Source organism: Pithys albifrons, chromosome 4, assembly GCF_047495875.1.
Source record: "Pithys albifrons albifrons isolate INPA30051 chromosome 4, PitAlb_v1, whole genome shotgun sequence".
Classification (NCBI taxonomy): domain Eukaryota; kingdom Metazoa; phylum Chordata; class Aves; order Passeriformes; family Thamnophilidae; genus Pithys; species Pithys albifrons.
Genome location: NC_092461.1, coordinates 8,263,270 through 8,283,582, shown reverse-complemented (window position 1 = coordinate 8,283,582; position 20,313 = coordinate 8,263,270). Strand labels below are relative to the sequence as shown.

Below are 20,313 nucleotides of genomic sequence, written 5' to 3'. Positions count from 1 at the left end.
CTGTTGGTCAGATAGTCTTGAATGCCATACATTAACCTGTGTTCTTCTGTGTTCTCTTGGAAATCACAACAGCTGACTTCTAATTCTCCTCTCTCCCTAAGGACAGACGATGTTTTGCTTCTGCAGATTAGAAGCCCCAATCATTTTTGTTATCTCACCCCCTTCCTTTTTTTTCCAGACCATGTGTGCACATAAAAACACCACACCAAAACAAACAAACAAAAAAAAAGCAACCCAGGAACTTGGTCTACATTTGTTTGTGCATGAATGTGCTAAAATTAATGAACTCCCAGAAATTAATTCTTTCTGTAATTACTTATTAAGATTAGGTGGTGATACAATACAGTAGGAAGAATACCATATTTTACATGCTTGAGATGTCATCACTGGTTCCAAATGAAATCTGAAACACTTAACTTCAACCTTGCAGATAGTTTGGTTTGCCACATGCTTTACTAGAGCCACAACTGAAAATGCATATTAATAATATATTAAAGATAGAAGTTTTTGTTAATTTCTGTAAGGTTTTTTGGTGGAATTTTACCTCACTAAATGAAGAAGGGAGAATATGAGTGTATCTTTACACCTATTCTTGATTTTTTTTAATTATGTAAAGAAAAAAAAAAGGATTCCTTAGTATGTCTTTGGTCTGTTTTAATGAGGCCTTCAGTGTGTCAAGTCAGAGCTGTGATTTTTGGACTGGTTTTACAGATATCTTTCTGATCTCCATGCGCCTGGGGACCCGGCTTGGCAGTGCATTGGTGCTCAACATCAGTGGATTCTGCAGCTCATGCACAACTGTAAGGAGAGCTATGTTAAGGAACAAAAAGGCAAGGATACATTTTTATTTTAAATATATATATATTTGACACTTAGGAGTTTGGCATTGCGTTTTATTTGACAAGTGCAGATGATATTTGGGGTTTTCTCCCATCAATTTTGATAGCTTTTTACAAAGTTAAATGCTGGCTTGTATTTTTTCTTTATTCTATTATAAAAACAAAACGACAGTTGGAGTTTTCCTTTTGTTTAACTTATAACTTTTAAGCTTTTTACATGGGAAAAGCATTAAATTTCAATCACTTATCTGTAGTTTACTGTCCTCTTGAAATGTTTCTTTGAGGTCACTTGAAGTTTGGATTGTTCTCTGAATCTGCTGGTTAGATTTCTTTGTCACAGGTTATGCTGTTAGTATGTGGCTACACAGGAAATTGGGACACAGTGGAATAATACATAATTTCTTGATATGCTGTGAATATGTTGTTCTCTTGCTCTTTGTTTGTGTGCAGTTTAAAAATTCAGATTACACTGTTCGGGCCCAGATCTGAGAGCTGGACAAATGGGATATTTAGATAATGTAATATTAAGACTTGTATGAATGATGGTCATATTCTGTCTTTGCCAACATTGCTCCTCAAAGAAAAGTTTAGGTGTTGCTTTCGGGTGTGAGCAACTTAGCTATGAGTTAACATTAGCATATATACAGAAGAGAATAGCTGGAAGGCTGCTGGACTGACATTCCTAGTAGTAAAATCTAAAAAGTGATTTTCAAATTAGAAGCAGTGCCTTGTTTCTCAAGAAGTCTTAGAGTTTGCTGCTAGTTCTGAAGTGAATAGGCATATTGGAACCTGGCATCCCTTGGCTTATAGGTAACTCCCACGTTTCGTGTTAGTGCATGCATATCCCAAACCAGATAAGGTGTTCTGTTCTCAGAAAGCACAAAAATTCTACTGAGTTGGAGCTGCTGCAGAAATGTACTGTAAAATTGCTGCAGGAGGCATAAACTCCCTGTCGCAGAGGTCGTGACATTGGGTACAGAGTTCACAGGGTGCATCCCCTATGACAGCAATGTCAGTGAGTTTTAGCTTAAAAGTGTGCACAGAGACCATCTTTGTTCCATTACATGGTGTGAAGTGCAGTGGAACCAGCTGGAATGCCAAATTGTTTTCCTGGCCTCTCCATCAGAATTCAGAACGTTTCCAAAACCTCCCCATCTTCTCTCCTCTGCAAAACTCTGAGACACCTCCACCAATCTCACAGCATGCACTTACCAGGAGCAAAAAAACAGCCATGTTTAATAATTCCAAGCTTTCTTTTTCTTCTCTTGCTTGCAAAGTATTGTATAGCAGTCTCTCAGCTTCTGAGCAAGGAAAACAGGGACATGAAGATACTTAGTGCTTGATACTTTTGTTTTAGGAGTCTATATAATTTTGATATGCAGGTTCCAGTGGCTGAATGGGAAATGTGTCTAAATTCCTAGATTTGTGTTGAAAAATCTTAACTTTTTTGGTGGTTTTCTTGCAACAAATCTGCTTACATCAGCCTTAATATCAAAGGGGCTGTTATGTTAACAGCTTTGTTTGGCTCACAAAAGAAGGGTATTTAACTTGAATGCCCAGTAAATAAATGTATCAATAGCTAATACTGTTATCACTTTCATTAAAAAGCTCATCAGTTTCAGTAGTTTTCTTCTAGCCTTCCATGTAGTCCTTATTGATTGTAGACTTTTGTACAGATTTCAAAATACTCATGAATCAATCCTAGTTAATTGAACTTCTCACTTCGTATCTGGTAGGACAAAGGAAAGTTGATAAGTGTGATTTTTTTTTCCTTTCCATAGATATTTAATTTTAGCATACAGCAGATGGGACACAGAAAAAAGAAAACTCAGAAGGATTGGTTTTAGTTGCCAAGTAGAACAATGCTGATTGTGATCAGAAACATGGAATGTATTTTAATCTACTTTAACAGATGTACACTTTTCAAATAGGGAATTTGTGGGATTTTACTCGGGGATATCCATTTGGTTACGCAAGATTTTGGGGGATCTAATCAACTTCAACAAGTCTCAAGCATTTTTTATATGTTCATAAATTCATTGACTCTTTTTAAGAGAGAAAATACTAATAAATTTTCAAACACTTAATTCCTCCACTTAACAGAGGCTTCCTAAAAAAAATTTCTTTGTATATCAAACTTTTGGAGGAAGAGGAGGTGGGTCATAAAGATGATACTCCAGTGAGAAGGACATTACATTTTTAACAGGTTTCCCTTTTCAACAGGGGTAATGAAAAGGGTTTCATTTTGTATGTACTGGAATAAGCAGGCAGTGATTACAGTTCCACCTTGAGCATCCCAACTATTCCTGGGTATTCTTACCTTATTTCTTCTGCCAGCTGAATCTGGGGGTTCACATTGACTTGAATCAAAACTTGTCAGCATAGGAAACTTAAACCTCAGTAGCAGATTGTATCTATTTTTGCATTTGTGTACAATTTTTCAACTTTCAGCTGAGCTTGTGCCAAAGGATTTTGCTGCTATTTTGTTACATTTCAGAGATACACTCTGAGTCACTACACATGAATTTTACTCCTTGAAATGCCTTTGAAATTAGACAAAAGTCTCTGGGGTTTTTTACCTGTGTAAGTTTTTTTATTGTGAAAACCATTAAGCATTCTGGATCTTTGTAATTGATTGTCAAATAGTAAATATTCTTAAAGAATTTATTTGCTGGTCATGATGTATTCAGGGAGGGAATGTTAAGTGTGCCATTACTTGCAAACAAGCTAAAAAACAGTCCTACGTGCATTCTGAGAACTTAGTCCAAATTCAGTCAGTAATATGGCAAGCCAAAAAATTGTTCCAGTTGTCTCCACAATTAGAAGGCTGATCCATTCATTAGTCATTACAACTGAAATAATTTCATTTTCTTACATAGAAGTGGCATCTTCTCCAGTCTCCTGTAAAAGATTTGGTGATGTATCATCCCATCCAGGCCAATAGTAATAGCAGTCAGGAAAAATCCCCAGTATTGACAAAAGTAAATTTAGTTTTCTACATCCTCTGTAACATCTTCATCTGATTGTGTTCTTATTAATAAGTGCACTTTCAGGGATCTCCTAATTGAAGGAGAAGAGTAAGCTAATTTAAATGCTGAGGTGCTAGAAGGAACTAACAGAAAATTATGTATTAGAAATTTATTTAAATACATGTTTCATTTGGGTTTATATCTATTTTTTATCTTAAGTGTGAATCCTTAAGATAGTAGTACTATGACATAAAAAGTTTTTTTATAAAACCAAACTTCTGTATTTGAATGTTACTACAGATTAACTCAATTTTGTAGAAATACTCAGCAGTTGTAATGATGTCCTAGAAGTATCATAATACCCTAACATAGTACAATCTCTGATGCAACCTGAAAGAAGAGACTGTGGCAGGTTCACAAGGTTGTAATGATCCTGGAGTTCTCTTTCAGAATTTCTTTCAGGGATTAGCAGAAGTCCTGTGTGTTTCAAATACTGTCTGTTTTCAGTTAACCCACTTGTGGTAATATTATTTCCAAAAACTGAAAAGGTCTATCAAGCTGTGCTAAGCTTAGTCAAATAATTTGGCAGTGGGACTTAAAAAGCTGACAACTACCAACAGCTAATTGTTGAATTGCTCTTTCCTTTGATCTTAATAGACATTAATCATAATAGGTGCAGTAATCTGATCATTAATTGGTTGCATTTATTTCTGTGGCTACAAGTAGAATGGGGAATTCTCTCAAGCCCTGTGTACATGAGCTTTACAGCAGTGGTTTGGAGTGCATTATTTCTCTTGAGGAATAATAACTCTGTGTGCATATGAACGTACTGTTTCCCCTCAGTCTAAACAACCCTGTTGCTTTGCTGATTACTCGTGCGTTATGTAGGTTAACACTTTGTGCTGTGCTGAGATGTGCCTGTTGTTACTCACCCATCGTTGCCTTTAGCCCAACTATTTCTTGCTCCCTATGGCCATAGCAGACCTTTCCTCATTTATGAGGTAAAAAAGTGCAGGCAGGTGATGTTCATATTATGTTAAACTCTTTGAATCCAAGCCCACAGGTTTTAAGGAGGGGGTGAAAATGCAGATATGACAGCAGATGAAAATTTTTCCTGCTCTGAAGAATAAGTAGCCAGGACAAAGAGATCAAACAGCATAACCTAAGTCTTAGTGAAAGCTTGAGGCAGTAGAGGGGAGATATCCAAACCATAAAGCTTTCTTTCTCCTGCCCATGTATTAAACCACTCTCCTGCTTCTCTGATGGTCAGATTCTTCCATGAAAGGTGAGGACCTGTGTGCAACTATCTGCAGCTCAGGATCCACTGATGTAAATATATAGATTTATTACATTAAATAGAAAACTTAAAAGTTTATCTGCCTTGTTCATTGAATAGGCAGTTGTGCTCTTTTATTCCTTTTGAAAGTTTTTTTTTTATGGTTATGAAGGTTATTTCCTGAAACATAGATTAATTCCCTTTATTAATCTGGTCATATCCTGCAGGTTTTCTCTACTGGAAGGACCTGAAATGGGTAAAACCAACTTGCTTAGTATGTAGATATGTTAGAAAGAGATGCTTGAGACTGAATAGACTGGAAAAAGAGCATTTTTTCAGGCTGTTAATACAAAGTGTAGCATGGAAGAGCATATGCTCACTCAAATCAGTATTTATTTAGGGATACTTGAATTATAAATTGCATTGTGCTAATATTTTATGCCTGGTATTGGCTAAAGTCTGAATTGGTGCTTCTAAACTTTGAACTTATCATTTATAGGAGTCTAGGGACTTTCAAGCCTCATACCTTGTTACTAAATGGCTTCCTTCAATTAAGATTTTACATATTTGTAATTTTTAACTTAATTTTGCAATTCACTTATCATTAGAGGATAATTGTAGTTTTTCACTATGGTTTATGCTTTCCAGACTGACTTGTTTGAGTGCAGGAAACATGGAGAATATAATGACGTAAAATGACATGAAAATAAATGTAAATAAACAAGGTTTAGTTTAAAATTTGCCTGGGGCACTGGGCAGATAGCCAAAATGAGTTAAGCAATTGGATTCTTAATGTGAGTATCAAGGATAGAAGCTATGGAAGTTAAGACTGTTTTCTGTGTGGTCAGAGGTTGTTTGCATAGACTTAAATAGTAGCTTAGTAGGTTTCATGATCCTTTGAAATAAAATGGATAAGGACTTCCATCCAGTTATCATCAAACTGGCTGAGAAAGCCTTGATGTAACAGGTTGGTGTGAACTTTTAAGTTCCACTTTTACAAATTCATATTAAAATCACTTTTGCCAACACCTTTCATGGTGATTCTTTGAGCAACCTAAATTCACTCATTGGTGCCGCAGGTCTTTCTGAGATATTATGTAATGTTATTGCAAATAAGCTACCTGTTAATGCCCTTTAGAAACTAAAACTCTAAATTAAAACTGTGATATTGTAGTGTGATGTTTTTACTGCCTTTTGGGTTGCAAAATATGTAATATGCAACCTATTTAAGTTCCCAACATGAAAGCAAACTCACGAGACAGGAGTATGCTGTTCAGTCTTTTTTGTTGTTTGTTTTTTTTTTTAGTTCTTATTGCTGGAAAAAAGTGTAATTTTTGCATTACTGAATATGATGCACCACTCTCCAGATATTGTAAAAACCTGTGCAGGGTTTTTCTGTGCCAGAGTAACAGCAGCTGTACTTGGTGTGAAGGAGAGAAATGGTTGCTTAGACCGTGTTGCTCTTTCTTCAGCGCTACACTGAGATTCTATTCACCTTGCAATGAATGATCCATCTTTGTTAGATCAGACAGGCCAGCAAGGCTTGTGTCAAAAGGGCCTTTTCAATTTGTTATCCTAGCAGCTGGTTCTCTTCCATTGCCTTTGCTTACTGTACATCTGGAAGAAAAATTCTTGCAGCTGGGAGCCATTTCATGTCTAAACCACATCCCCTGTCCATAGCAGAAATACCCTTTTGACAGCAGATGTCAAGCAAACCCTTAATGGGTTATTAATTAAAAAAAAAGGGGAATAAAAATTGATCAACACAAAATTTGGTAGTGGATTTGTTTTCCTCTTTTACCACCTATATTTATAATTTTGTTGTTATTTAGAAATTTTAGTAGAATCTGCCATGTTCAGAAATGCAGGGGTATTCTTATTTTAGATATTACTTTAAATAATACTAAAGTATTATAAAGATAGTAAATACTGCAATTAAAAAGCAGCACAGGCAGCTTAAAATCAAAATTTAAAAGATTAGTACTACTGAACATAAGGTGAAACTCTTCTTCTGAAGATAAAGTGAAACTCTTCAGTGGTCAGAATTTTACCTTTGTGTCTGTTCTAGGCTTTTAAGTCCTTATTTGGGCAATTAAGTTAAAGTGAATTGTTTCCAAAGGTGCTGATAATCCTAATGTCCACTGGAGCTAGTGCTAGTAAAATGATGTAATTTTTATTTATGTGCTGAACTTGAAGTGTTTGCCTCTTGCTTCAATATTTTTTGGCCTGAAGGACAGACAGTAAGAGTTATCCTTAGGTTGTGAAATACTTAGAACACCACTAGAACAATTTTCCTTTTTGTGGTAAACTGAAAAACAGTTTAATTTTAAATAAATTTACAATAATGAAGACTAATCTTAAGATTTGAAAAAGCATTTATTTTTAAATGTAGTCCAAAAACATCTTTGTGTCCCATCATTTTTAAGTTTCTACACTTTTTTAGAAAAATAACCCACTTTCTTTTTGATCACTTAGAAATGTCATATCCCTGTAAAACGTGAGGTTAGAAAGAAAAAGTACTCGAGAAAAAGAATAAAATGTGGTCATTCATCTGTTGAACAGGTTAATTTTTCAGTAATTTCTCCTGCTTGCCTAATTTCTTGCTTGGACAAATTGAAATTCTCAGCGCGGTGTCCTTGAAAGGAATCTTGTCCTGGTTGTGCCGGTGCAGGCTCCGGGCACGGTGTGTTTGGTCAGCAAGCAACAGTGGGTGGTCAGGCTGTAGCACAGGACAAGGGCCCGCTGTGCACAGGAAAAAATGTTCAAAGGTGTTTAAGGCTGGTGAGGAAGTTCTGCCGCCCTTCAGAGAGTCCGGGGGCTGTAGATCTGCCTTCCCTCGCTATTGTAGCCTGTGAGAAAATCCACTGTGAGATACATAATGGATGAGAAAATACAGTAACTGTATTCACCTGGTTGCACATCTGTAGAGTCTCTTTTTTTTCAATATAATCTTGCTCACATATATCCCGGTGTCTGTGTAATGACAGACATTTGACTTAACATGGCAAATCTCACTGAAAAATTACTTAGCCAAAGGTTAGCAATTTTCTTTGCCTCTGCAAAAAGTACTGGCACTGTTTTCTACCTTGATCACCAGCAGCTTTTGTAAAAAGCTCTACTGAATGTCACATAATTGTTGCACTGGAGTGGCAGAATTGCAGAGTGGTTCAGGCTGGGTTATAGAAGAGAGCCACAAGAAACCTTCCACCTGCCAGACTGCAAGGGGAAAGAAAACAGGCAGAGCTGTGGAGCGACAGATATTACAGAACAATTTTTACACTCAGGTTAGTGGTAGTTTAGCAATATGAAAGTAAAGCAGTTTTTAAAAGTTTAAATCATTGTCTGGTTTGCAAATCATGGAGAAATCTATTTTAGGCAAATTTCACATTAGTTGTCTTTTTAATGATGGTTATAACATGCTGCACGCAAAGAACATTCCAGAAAAATGTGGTCAAGGATTGTACATGAGCCAAAGGTACTGTAGCAACAGAAGTGCCCTGTAGTAACTCCAATACTGATGAGCCTGCAATTAAGGGTCAGCACAAGTGGCTTTTGGTTTATAGAAATTAGATACATAGCATCAAAAATAATTGTGCTTTCTTTGTGTTCTCTAGATCCTTATTTTGGTGAGATCTTACTGCACTGGAACAAAAGAGGTGTGAGCAAAACCTCTGAAATATTTTTCTTTCACAAAGTGTTTGAATGTGCACCTTCAAAATATCTGCACAAAAAGTTGAAAACCAGTAAAATCCTTTTTTGAAAAGAAAATTTAAAGCAATATTAAGCTCCTTAAAACTTATTTTTCTTATTTGATCTTCTCATGATTTACAGTTTTAAATAAGATGTTAATTATACTTCTGGTTTGTGATGACTGTTTGGTAGAAGAGAATGTAGTACATTTATTTTTCTTGTGTTTCCTTGGTTAAATGTACACTTGGCACTGGAGTCACTGACAGATAAGCTCCATGTAGATACTGTATTTTGGAAAAAAATACTTTTGTAATTTCAGAGATGCAGTGTGGTTTTTTTCAAAAGTAGAGATCTACCAGGAATATGTTTTTCATGCTGTTTATACTTCTTAAAACCTTTTAGCACAGTAAAAAGTTAATTTCTTGAAACTATGGGTCGTTGCTGGCCTGTATTCAGGATCTAGGAATGTAAAAATAGTACACAAATCAAATTGTGAATGGGCAGTAAATTATTATTTGGTCAGTTTATTTAGGTTTGTAAATATTATTGTCTACAGTCCATACTACTGTTAATTCATTGTATTACATTATGCTGCTAAATTTAAGCTGCTGGCTCCAGAGAGAGAACGAGTTGGGATAGAAGAAAAATTGTTTGTAAGTTGACTCTCACTCTTTTTACAAGATTTATGCCTTGGTGTGTGCAGTCTTCAAGCGCTATCTTCTGGTAGGGTGGAAGCAAGATCAGCTTCACTAATGTACTCCAGATGTTTATTAGTCCTGAGGGTATATGAGCTGTTGTAGTTCCCTGCTGCTGTGTTATACTTGCTTGTAATGCTAGACAACCAATTAAGAAATTAGTTCATGTTAAACTTTCTTTTCCTGGTACGCCTGCAAACTGATGATGTGGTTTTTCTGGTGGAACAAGAGAGTATTCTTTATGTGTTTTCTGTTACTGGTGAATATATAAACCATTTGGGCTGCATGGGGTTAGTGTATCAGCAGCAATAGAGTCTTCAAGTTTTCAGCTGCCTTGAGCAAATGGTTTTAATTGAACTAATTCCCATTAAGATTCACATTAAGAATTGGTAAGTGTGTCTGTTCTTCTTAATTCTGAGGTTTAACTGGCACTGTCATTTTTAGAGACCAACTGTTTACAAGACATTCCTCATGTTAACAAGGTGTCTAAAAGCTGAGAACTTAAATTCTATGCAGAGAGATTAGAGAGGAATATTTTTACTTTGTTGTAGTTTATGTGAAAATAACATTTCTACACTCTTGATTTGAGTATTTGTTGTTTGTTTTGGGTTTTTTATAATGTATGTTCTAAGTAGCAGTGCAGCGACAATTCTGACTTGGTCTTCTCCCCCCCCCCCCCATGAAATGCAGATATGTTGAATCTCAGTCAGATGCTTTTGGAAGCTCAGGAACTCGGTGAGGCACTTAATTTTTCAGGGTCTTCTACAATTTTCTTTTTTTCCATATAGAATTTCTGTAAGATACTGAATGTGTGGGATTTTTTACTCTGGAGAAGAATCAAATTGGTTTGATTTTACTTTATTCTGTAAAAATTGTTTATACTGGATTGTTTTAATGGATGTTAAGTACTGCAAAGCTTTAGCTTTTTCCTTTTTTGATATTTTGTGGTTTTAGTTCTTGCAAAAGAAAAAATCTTTCCACAAATCCCTATTAGAACTCACTGTAGATGTTGTCTGTGGTGACAGTGGCTAATACACCTAAATCACTGCAGCACATTTTATGTTGCTGAAAACTCATCAGTTTTAATGATGTCATAAATATGAGTTGACTTTAATATGTGTTATAAGAGTTAAACAATGAACAGAATCATAACACAGCCTACAGATACTAAGGATGGGTTCACAAGTCAGTTAATACAGTGTTTCAATCACATTTGTGAATGATGGAGAAAATTGGATCTATTTACTTAGGTGTCTTATACTATGAACAGTAATAAGATGAATGGAGGAACTGCCAGTTATCTTGGTACTGACAGTGCCATGGTGAAAAGCCACAGAACGTGTCTTTGAAAGCCTTTAAAGCATTATAGCAGGAAGAACTTCTTTCAGAATGAACTAAAACCCAATACTGGCACCTATCGGAAGTTTGTGATAAGTTCCACAATACTTGCTCTTTAAGCCCCAGCTGCTGAAATAAAATGATGAGATGTATCTTTTCTGCCTTGCTAGTCTGACACCAGCACAAATTTAGAATAAATGTGCTTTGAGACCTTTTTACTTTGTGTTACTCTTGAATCTGAGTATTGCGGTATTACAGCTGGTGCTCTTCCTGTGTGACCTTCCTATTATTTTAAATGAATGTAGGTATCAATGGAAAAATTCACCAATAAAAACTCATGCTGATTCTCACTACAAAATTCAGTGTGAATTACCAGAGGTTTCATCTCAGTGTAAGAAAGGATTTTTTTTGCTGTGAGCACAATCAATCACTGAAATAATGTCCCCAGAGACATTGTGGAGTTCCCATCCCTGGAGTTTTTCAAGATGAAAGTGACAAGGGCGCTAGATAATCTCACCTTGGCTCCCTTTCCCATGAAAGGTTGGACCAGATGATCTTCCAGGATTGTTTCCTGCCTGGACTGTTAAAACTGTGAATTGTGATTAATTTCAGTTTAGTTGTTACAGCTCAGTTGGGCAGTGCTGAAATAATTTTTGATGGTTACTTTCAGAAATGTATGTATTATGTGAAATGCATAAAGCAGCAATTTAGACTTCAAAAAAATTATTGGTAGTGTCACAGTACAACAAGAAATCATCATGGTCTTCTTATTCTTATGTGGCTGGTTTTCAAAAAGCACATTAGACTCCAGGCACCCACCTCAATCAGATTAGATCATTGCTTATGACTTGTGAGTAGTGACCTACACATGAACAGGCACCCAAAGAAAAATAATAATTGTTTGATACACTGGGAAATATTTTGTGGTTTTGTAGATATGTGTAAGTAAGGGGTGTTTTACAGGCACAGGCAAACAGACAATGCCATTAGTTCATCTGCTTCATGATGGATGGATTCTTTCTACCTGAACTCTGCAGAGGTCAAACAGCTAAATAAGTAAGAGTTGAACCCACTGCCCTGAACTGCTTCAGCCGGACACAAAAGAAACTTTTGCTGTTGAAAAGTGTATTTAGGACCTAGACCAGAAAAAACGTGTGGGCTGTGTCACTAATGGCATAAATACATATTTATCCATGGCTTTAAAGAAACTACTTGTAGGGTCTTAATTATAAACAGAGAAACATGCAGACCAAAGAATGGTATTTTGCACATGGTACTTGTGGTTTTGGGTTTACTACTGGAGTCAATAGTGGTGTTACTGAATAGCTTTGATACAGATGAACAAACAGTCTAAATAAGCCAAGGTTAAGAATGTTTTTGTAAGATAACTTTTGCATCACTGAATTAAATTGGAATTCCACATGCAGCATACAATTCCCTGTCAGTTGATGTGCAAAATAATTCTAACTTTTGGGTTTTTCCCTTCTCCCTAGGCAATTCTTTGCTCCACAGCCCCATGTTAGACCTGGAGAGTGATGTGCGTCCATCCCCAGTTGGCCATCTCAGTCAAACTGCTTCGCTGAAAAGGGGCAGCAGCTTTCAGTCTGGCCGTGATGAGGGTAGGCATCTGTTCTATGTGAAAAACCAAAGCTGCAGCTCCCAGAGTGCAGTGTGTGGTGTAGTCAAAAATACCACAAAAAGCCCCAGAAACCCACACTCTGTGTGTTTGTTTTGGTTTGTTACCAAATACAGTTCTTTCTTCTCATACTTTGCTGTTGCTTACTCATTGGGTCCTCTGTATTTTTTGCAAGCAAAGAGCAGTTCATAGTCAAAACTTGCTTCTTAAAATGTAGTTGAAGTAGTAAGTCTTCTTTCTACAAAGCCAGATTTTTTTTATATGCATAGCCACCTATTACCTACCACCTTTTGCTGTTGTTACACCTTTTGTGTTTGCTAACATGGTTTTCCTTGCATTTTCACCTTCTGTGACTTCATATATCTGGCTCTCCAATTTTCTAAGTCTGGAAAAGGAAACAAAATGTGTGACTAAGCTTGAGCAGTCTGTCTGTCCACAACCAGCTGAACCCTTGTGTGTCATGAGTGTCCTCGATATCCTTGCCCAAACAACTTTATCTCAATGGTGACATCACAGAAGACAAAAACCATGTTTTTCACAGCATATATAATTTCTTAATGAAATGCTGTTTTATATAAACCAAGTTTTTACGAAGAAATTTCTGTATTTCGTCTGCTTTGACATTACTCTTCTCCCTGTTCTGTGGACTTCCTTGAAAAAACAAATATAAATGTGGTTGTGGGGGTATTTTTGAGCAAAAAAAGGAATGAAGGGAATCTTTCAAGAACTTAGAATGAAGAATAATGAGAATTATTATTATTGTGTTGCCATGTGCAAGACAAATTGGGTTGCAGTTTGAGGTTGAATGATTGTATTTCAAAATGTAAATTACACAGACTCTTCAATGAAAATATAAATCTATACTGAGTAATTACACTACTGTCTTACCCTTGTCATTTCTCAGAGGAAAGCCTTGCATGAAGTTGATAAACAAGTGTTACAAAGCAAATCAATAAATTATTGGTTTTGTGTGCCATCCACTAACAATGCACATGCCACACTTAAAGAAGCAAACAACATCCAAAATCCAGTTTATTTTTAACTCATTTGAATCCTTTTGCATAAGCAGAGACTTAAATAACTGCATGTATGGCAGACAATTCCACTTCAGTCAGTTGTCTTAGTTATGGATCTATTGCCTCTTCCAAACTGGTTAAGTTTCCAGCAACTTTTGCATATTTTGTAGCCACCAGTCTAAACCAAGATTCAAAGGAAAACTGTAGGATTGGAACACTGTTAATAATCCACCCCAAAACCCCCACAGTTAGACTGAGTTGCCTCCAAGTTGAATTCTTTGGTCCTTGGGTGCACGTGACTGCTCCATGTGTAGGAACAGTTGAAAGCTCTGCCATCCTTGCTCTTCTCTGAGCGCAGAGACAAAGCAAACCACCCAATTATGACACCTATGCAGGAGCTGCCATTCCAAATGTGCCATGATGTGCTCTGCTTTTGGGTCACATGTGGATCTTTTTGGGGTTTAGTAAATTTAAAGAGTGGCATCTCTGTGCTGTTTTGGGGGTTTTTCCCCAGTGTGTTTGACGGTGATTGTCTAAGAGATTGTTAGAAGAATTACTATGAATTCAAAACTGCAGCATTCAAGTAACATTCGGCTCTTTCTTGAGCATATGTTCATGAGAATATGTGAACAACAGCTCTAGTTTCATCTTTGGGATGATATAGCAGAGATTAAGATATAGAATAAATGAAATAAAAGCAAATCTTTGCTTTAATATAGATTGGAGCTTTATCAACAAAGTAAAAAAATCCTGAATTTATGGCCAGAATCTTTTGACATCATGTACAGTAGCTTATCCTAGGAAGTGTCAGTAGGCCTAGGACCAAGCCTGAAGTATGCTTCCTAGAGGGGAAAACAATGTCAAAGATGCAGTAAATCTTACCAGTATGTTTCCAGTCATGATCAGACATCCCTGGTTGTAACCTTGGGTTGGTGCTGGAGCTTTTGGCAAAGATGAAATGGTTTCTTGAAGGAACTGAAATTTTTTTTATTAGAACCTTGGAGTTTTTACACATTACAGAGCCTCTGCTGGTACAGGAGTGTTGGCAGTTTCCTGACATTGTCACAGCTTAGGTTAATAAGAGTATTTCTTGCACTGGGTCTAGACTAGTTCTCTGACAGTCATAAACCAAGCTGGCGAAAGTATCATATCTGTGTCCACACTGTGAGCTTTTCTATTTGAGCTTTGAAGTGTTCATGCCTCCTAAACATAAGCATCTCTATCACCACAGCTGCACTTACGTCAGAGCCTCTTTCCAAAGTTTGGGCTTCCGTTGGGATTTTATTTTCAAATACTATTCCAGACTGCCTAAACTTTTGGGCCATGAGAAAAAGGTGTAGTAGGGTAGTGCAGATGTTTATTTCTTTGGTAAAGAAATGGACCAATATTTGATCTGCACCCTGACCAATGGACGCTGCTCAAGACTTGCTGTACTGAAAGGTGCTTCAAGACTCTACCAAAACAATAAAATAGCAAGGCTCTAGTGAAGCCTAATAGTTACAGAATGTGCTAATAGACAGCTGTTTTTTCCTAACTTGTGAATTCCTGTTCTGTTCAGGCAATATTTGCTAACAAAGTGGATACAGAAAGTGCTCTTTCATGCAACAATTTTCTGCATTTCCTCAGAGTTATATAGGATAAGACCATATTTTAAAATTTATCATTATTCGAAGACCTGAGTTTTTACACCAAAAAACCTCACACAAATAACCACAGCATTTTAAAATGGGTTTTTTGGTTTTGTGGAAGGTTTGGCCATTTGTTTCTGTTGTTTTTTTCCAATGTATATGATTTCTTTGTCCAAGTGTTCTAAAGTGGACTCTTAATCTTGAGGGGAAGTAAAAGTCTCTTATCACTGTTATGCTGATAGCCTGTTTTGTTAAACCATTGTAATCACAAAAGTTCCAGATGGTTATAGAAGAATATTTCACAAAGTTTCCTTAATTTTTAAATATAATTAGTGTTTTTCTTCTGCCCCTGTTCAACTTTCTCCTTACCCCTTCCCCAGCAACCTCCATTTGCCCCATTGGATAAAAAACTGGGAAAAGTTACCTGCTGCCAACATTTCTTGTGAAACTTTTCTAATGCCTTGATTGCTTTCATGTAACCTTACTTTTTTAGAGTGGTTAGAAGACAGAAGACTGTCTGAATGGATTGTTAGGTGGATTGCCTTAGATACCCCTGCAGAGGGACCTATTCTACATATACTGTCATGGTGCTAAAAACTAAATATGAGAAGAAAGAGCTTGTGTATATACAAGTTGCATACCCATATATGGACTGATATATGGACTGGGCTTTAAATGTTTTCATTTCCATCTGAAAGGTTTCACATATACTGCATAGTCACATGTGTAATACAAACCAGCAGCAAGCTAGTAGTATATTCTTACTGTTATTTTTAAAAAATTAACAATTTTAATGTAGCTTTTTCCATTTCCTTCACCTCTTTTAGCCTGGCGATACAAAGCTCCTCAGCAAGTTGTATTTGTTGAGAAGTTGACAAAACTTGTTGTAAGTCAGCTGCCCAACTTCTGGAAGCTCTGGATTTCTTACGTGAACGGAAGTTTATTCAGTGAGGTATGGATTCTTTTACATAAATGAACTGTAAATAACAAAGGTCTGTAATAATTACATTTCAAGTATTACATTTCACTGGGAGAAATGAAGACTTAATGAGCACGGGGGGGATGTGTGTGTGTCTTTGTGTCTGTGTTCCAGTTGCTGGACTCAATATCTGTGCTTCCACCTCTTACTCATAGTTGGCCCTTCAGTGGTGATCTGGAGAAATAGCACATTGCATGAAGGATAGAGATACGTAAAAGACAGAGTCATACAGAAAAATATTGTTTCCTTTCTTTGGAAAAGGAGTACTCATTTCTTGAGTTTTAAGTGTTTGGAAGTTGGGTTAGGTTCAAGACCAGAGTTGCAAAATGACCAAGGCTCAGAGTAGTATTCACAGACAAACTATAGGGAGTACCGTCAGGAAGGGCCATGAACTGCAACCACCTGTGCTTCTAGTCCCTCTTTCTCAGGTTATCTGGTTCTGATCTCTAAATCACATAAATATAATCTTGATAATCCAAGAAGCAGGGGAAAACCAAAAGTAATGATTCATGACACAAGCCATTTGTATATGCACACTATTTAAATTCTTTAGTTATCCTGTGTGCAGTATTCCACTACAAATGAACTGCAGCCATAATATCTACTGTTCTTTGCAGCTTTAGTACAAAAATAAACACAAGCCTTGGAAAAAGGACATTTGGAAGCTTGTGTTCTCATTTTCCATTTCTCTAACTAAAGAATTCATTTATCAAGCATTTGTTCTATTTAATGCCACTGTTTATAAATCAATATACTGTTTTCATATGGTGATGCTAATAGGTTTTATAGCCCTTTATATGTTGAACACACTATACAGAAGAGTATAGCTCTAGTGAAATAGATTCTTCTTGTGATCCTCATTTTACACGATAAAATCAAAAGAAAGGTATGACATTTACACCAAACGTTCAGTGAAGGAAGTAGAATCAAGAATAAACCTTGGTACTGTTGACTTTCACAAAAATAATTAATCTTATAAGTGAAATGGCAACTTTTATATTTGACAGGCAGTTAAAAATTAAACTTTACAAATTCACCTGTTAAATTACTGTGACTTTTTTTTGTTACTGTGTATGATGAAAAAGAAAACAATTTCTAGAAAAACAGAGACTTGAACTGTAAACAAGGTTGAGAAATTCTGCTCATGAAAATGACTGCAAGTGGAAAATGTAGTGATCTTATGTCATCCCTGAGCAAAACATTGTTTTGATGTACTGAAAAACCCAAGAGAAGTAGTTTTCCTGTTAGTCTGTAAGGTACATGCTCTTCTTCTTTTGGTCTGAATTCTGAGCTGATCAGAAATTTGATTTCTTCTACTCCTGCGATCCTTACGGAAGAGCCACAAGTTCTTGGGAAGGGTGGAGGGATGGTATCCTCCATTCCTCCTGTGTGCTCTGCATCCCACAGTAAGTTGAGGATGAGTGAGATAAGAGAGTGTCATAGGCTAAAAGACTTCTTCCAGAACACCTAAGACTATCTATGATTACATTGTATTCAAGACTATAAGAAACAACAGAGATTTTAATTATCCATTAAGGAATTTCTTTTACTCTGTTTCTTGCTGGTTTTTGTGTTACAGGAAGCAAGGGGATTGCTACTTTTTTTTTTAAGAAATGTCCTGTGAAAAATGGTAGACAGGGTTATTTCAGTTTGCTTACTCAAGTATGCAAGACATTTTAAAAATGTAGAAAAAAATGTCATCAAATGCATTTCAAGATGTATTTTGTTTTGTTCAGTTTGTAGGGTTTTTTAGGGAGGGGACTGGTTTTTTTTTTAGGTTTAAAAGATTAGCAATATGACTTAAAATACTGTCAGTTAAAAATGTATGTGGTATTTCAACAGTTTGAAAAGTTGAGTTCTGTGAATCCCTCTAGGTGAAGTCACATATGTGAGTAGTAACCGTTGATCTTACCACAAGATAGTTTTGGTCTGTCTGTGCAGGAAAGGTTTAAGATTGGTCTTCAGCAAAACCACTAAGGAAAAAAAAATACATCAAAGATCTATTAATTGTTCTATTTCATCCATCTCTTAACACACTGTGAACTTCAAATTGCTCTCTGAGGTTTCAAGGAATACGATTTATTTTCTTTTTAAGGCTTTAGAAGAGAGAAGTGGGAATTATATGCAACAGTAACTTGAGTGTTGTTCTGCTTGTCTGAAACAGTATAATTCAGATCTTTAAAGTGCAAGAGTTTCATAGCTATGTATTTTCCAAAACTGTTAAGCAGTTTGATTTCTCTCTAATTTTTGCTCACTTGAAATTATGTATTTTACCTTAAAATCTTAGATGCTTTAACTAAAGATGGATTTTAAAAATACAGCATTTCAAATTAATTACTTGAAAGTAAACTGTTTCTCTTTGAGAAGACTCTTGTCATGTTATTGCACTTCTTGTCCAGTAGATGTTGCTGTACAAACATAAACCAGGAGATTGTCTAACTAAAATTCTACAGTATCTACACCTAACCTAGTATTTGAAATAACTTTTGCAGTGTAATTTACTGTGTTCTTAGTAGACTGCACAGAAGGCTAGCACTACAAACAGGAAGACTCAGTCAAACCATGTTTTTCTTCAACTGTAACTGTCTCATGCAAAATGTACTCACATTCCTCAGTTTTCAAAGAACTGACAATGAAGATGTTGCTTACTTTGCAGAGTCTCTTTTACAATTAGTTGAATTATTTAAAGAGCATTGTCAACAAAATACTGTTACTAAAACCAAACAAAAGTCCTGCAACCATCTCCCTCATATCTTGCAATTCCAAATTGTCCTCGTTGCAAAAGTTGTCTCCCACTTCATTGATGTCTTTCTGTGATCATCTTCCATGCTGAAAAACAGAGTTTTTTCCAACAAACTTGATGCACAATTGGGCTTTACATGTTTTAGCTCTCACTAACATGCCATGAGAAAACTGTGACCTCAGAAAGTTTGTATTGCTTGAGCTACTCTTATCCTTGTCTCTTAGTTTTAAATGCATGTTATTCCTTAGAATTAAAGTTTAGCTTACTAACCTACAGTAAATAGAGTTTATTGAGTTAAAAATAGTCTTTGCTTATTGAAATGCCATGAGTTGGTTTTTATAATTGCATCATAAACTCATCAAGTTTTCACTTCTTCACTTCGAAACCCCCTTTTACAGAATTATTTTAACAGTGGTTATAAGGTACTTACACTTTTCAATTTTCTCATTTTCACAAGACTGCTGAAAAATCTGGCCAAATGGAAAGATCAAAGAAAAACGCTAGGCAAAGACAAAATGATTTCAAGGTAAGTAGTTGGGGGAGATGTGGCAGGGAAAATCTTACTTTCTATCAGTTGTCCTTCATAGCAAGGTACTCTAATGTCACTATCTTGAAAATCAGATTTCTTTAATCATTTGTGTGTCCTTATGCATCCTTCTCCTCTATCATGTTGAGCCACCTGTAAATCATGCAGTCCTAGCTCTTGTGTATAGAAAGTACATGGCTGCTTAAGCATATCGGTAGAGCTTTTTGCTTGATTTTTCTTCGCCTTCTTCTGATGCAGAAAATGATTCAGGAAGTCATGCACTCTCTGGTCAAACTCATCCGTGGAGCCTTGCTTCCATTCAGCCTCAGAGAAGGAGAATTAAGACAGTACGGTGGCTGGGAGATGAAGGCTGAACTTTCTGGCCAGTGGCTAACACACGTTATCCAGACTGTAAGGTAAACGGATCTGTGGACCTACAAAGTCCTGCTGTCCCTGGAATGTCTGTGCTTTAGGAGAACATGTGTTGTTCATTGCATTAAATACTGCATTAAATGCTGTGAGAATGTGAACATTTTCAAAAATAGCATTGCAAATAGCTGCTTATGGCAAATTTCAGATTCTTTGTGCAGGTGTAATTAATGATCCTCATGATCCCACCAAGGTTGTGGGTTCTATCCCTGTATGGGCCATTCACAGAAGAGATGGACTCAATGATCCTTGTGGGTCCCTTCCAACTCAGAATAATCTGTGAAATCCTCTATGATGCAGCCTTATTACGTAATAATATATTCCTTTTTCCCCATAGCATCTTATGAAAATGTTAGAGTAAAATATTTGCCTTGCACAGCATAGACACTGAATGAATGAATCAGGATTTGATTCTTTAGGGTAGAAAGCAATTATTTGCTTCCTTAGCTATGTCTTCCCATGTCTGCCAAGATGGGTGAAAATACCATGTTTCTGATGACCGTATCATTCTTAGATCATAATTTACTGTTACAGTTACTTTATGGAAGG

General features: G+C 36.3%; 1 protein-coding gene across 3 annotated transcripts in view; it reads left to right on the top strand.

The window, feature by feature from the left end:
* The window catches only part of EXOC2 (exocyst complex component 2), a 126,267-nt gene that overhangs the window by 53,292 nt on the left and 52,662 nt on the right, over positions 1 to 20,313 (top strand). For all 3 annotated transcript variants that reach the window (XM_071553342.1, XM_071553344.1, XM_071553343.1), the window contains 5 exons: positions 712 to 830; positions 12,301 to 12,426; positions 15,915 to 16,039; positions 19,267 to 19,335; positions 19,594 to 19,751. In XM_071553342.1, the coding sequence (XP_071409443.1) occupies positions 712 to 830; positions 12,301 to 12,426; positions 15,915 to 16,039; positions 19,267 to 19,335; positions 19,594 to 19,751 (597 nt within the window). The remainder of the gene's footprint in view (positions 1 to 711; positions 831 to 12,300; positions 12,427 to 15,914; positions 16,040 to 19,266; positions 19,336 to 19,593; positions 19,752 to 20,313) is intronic.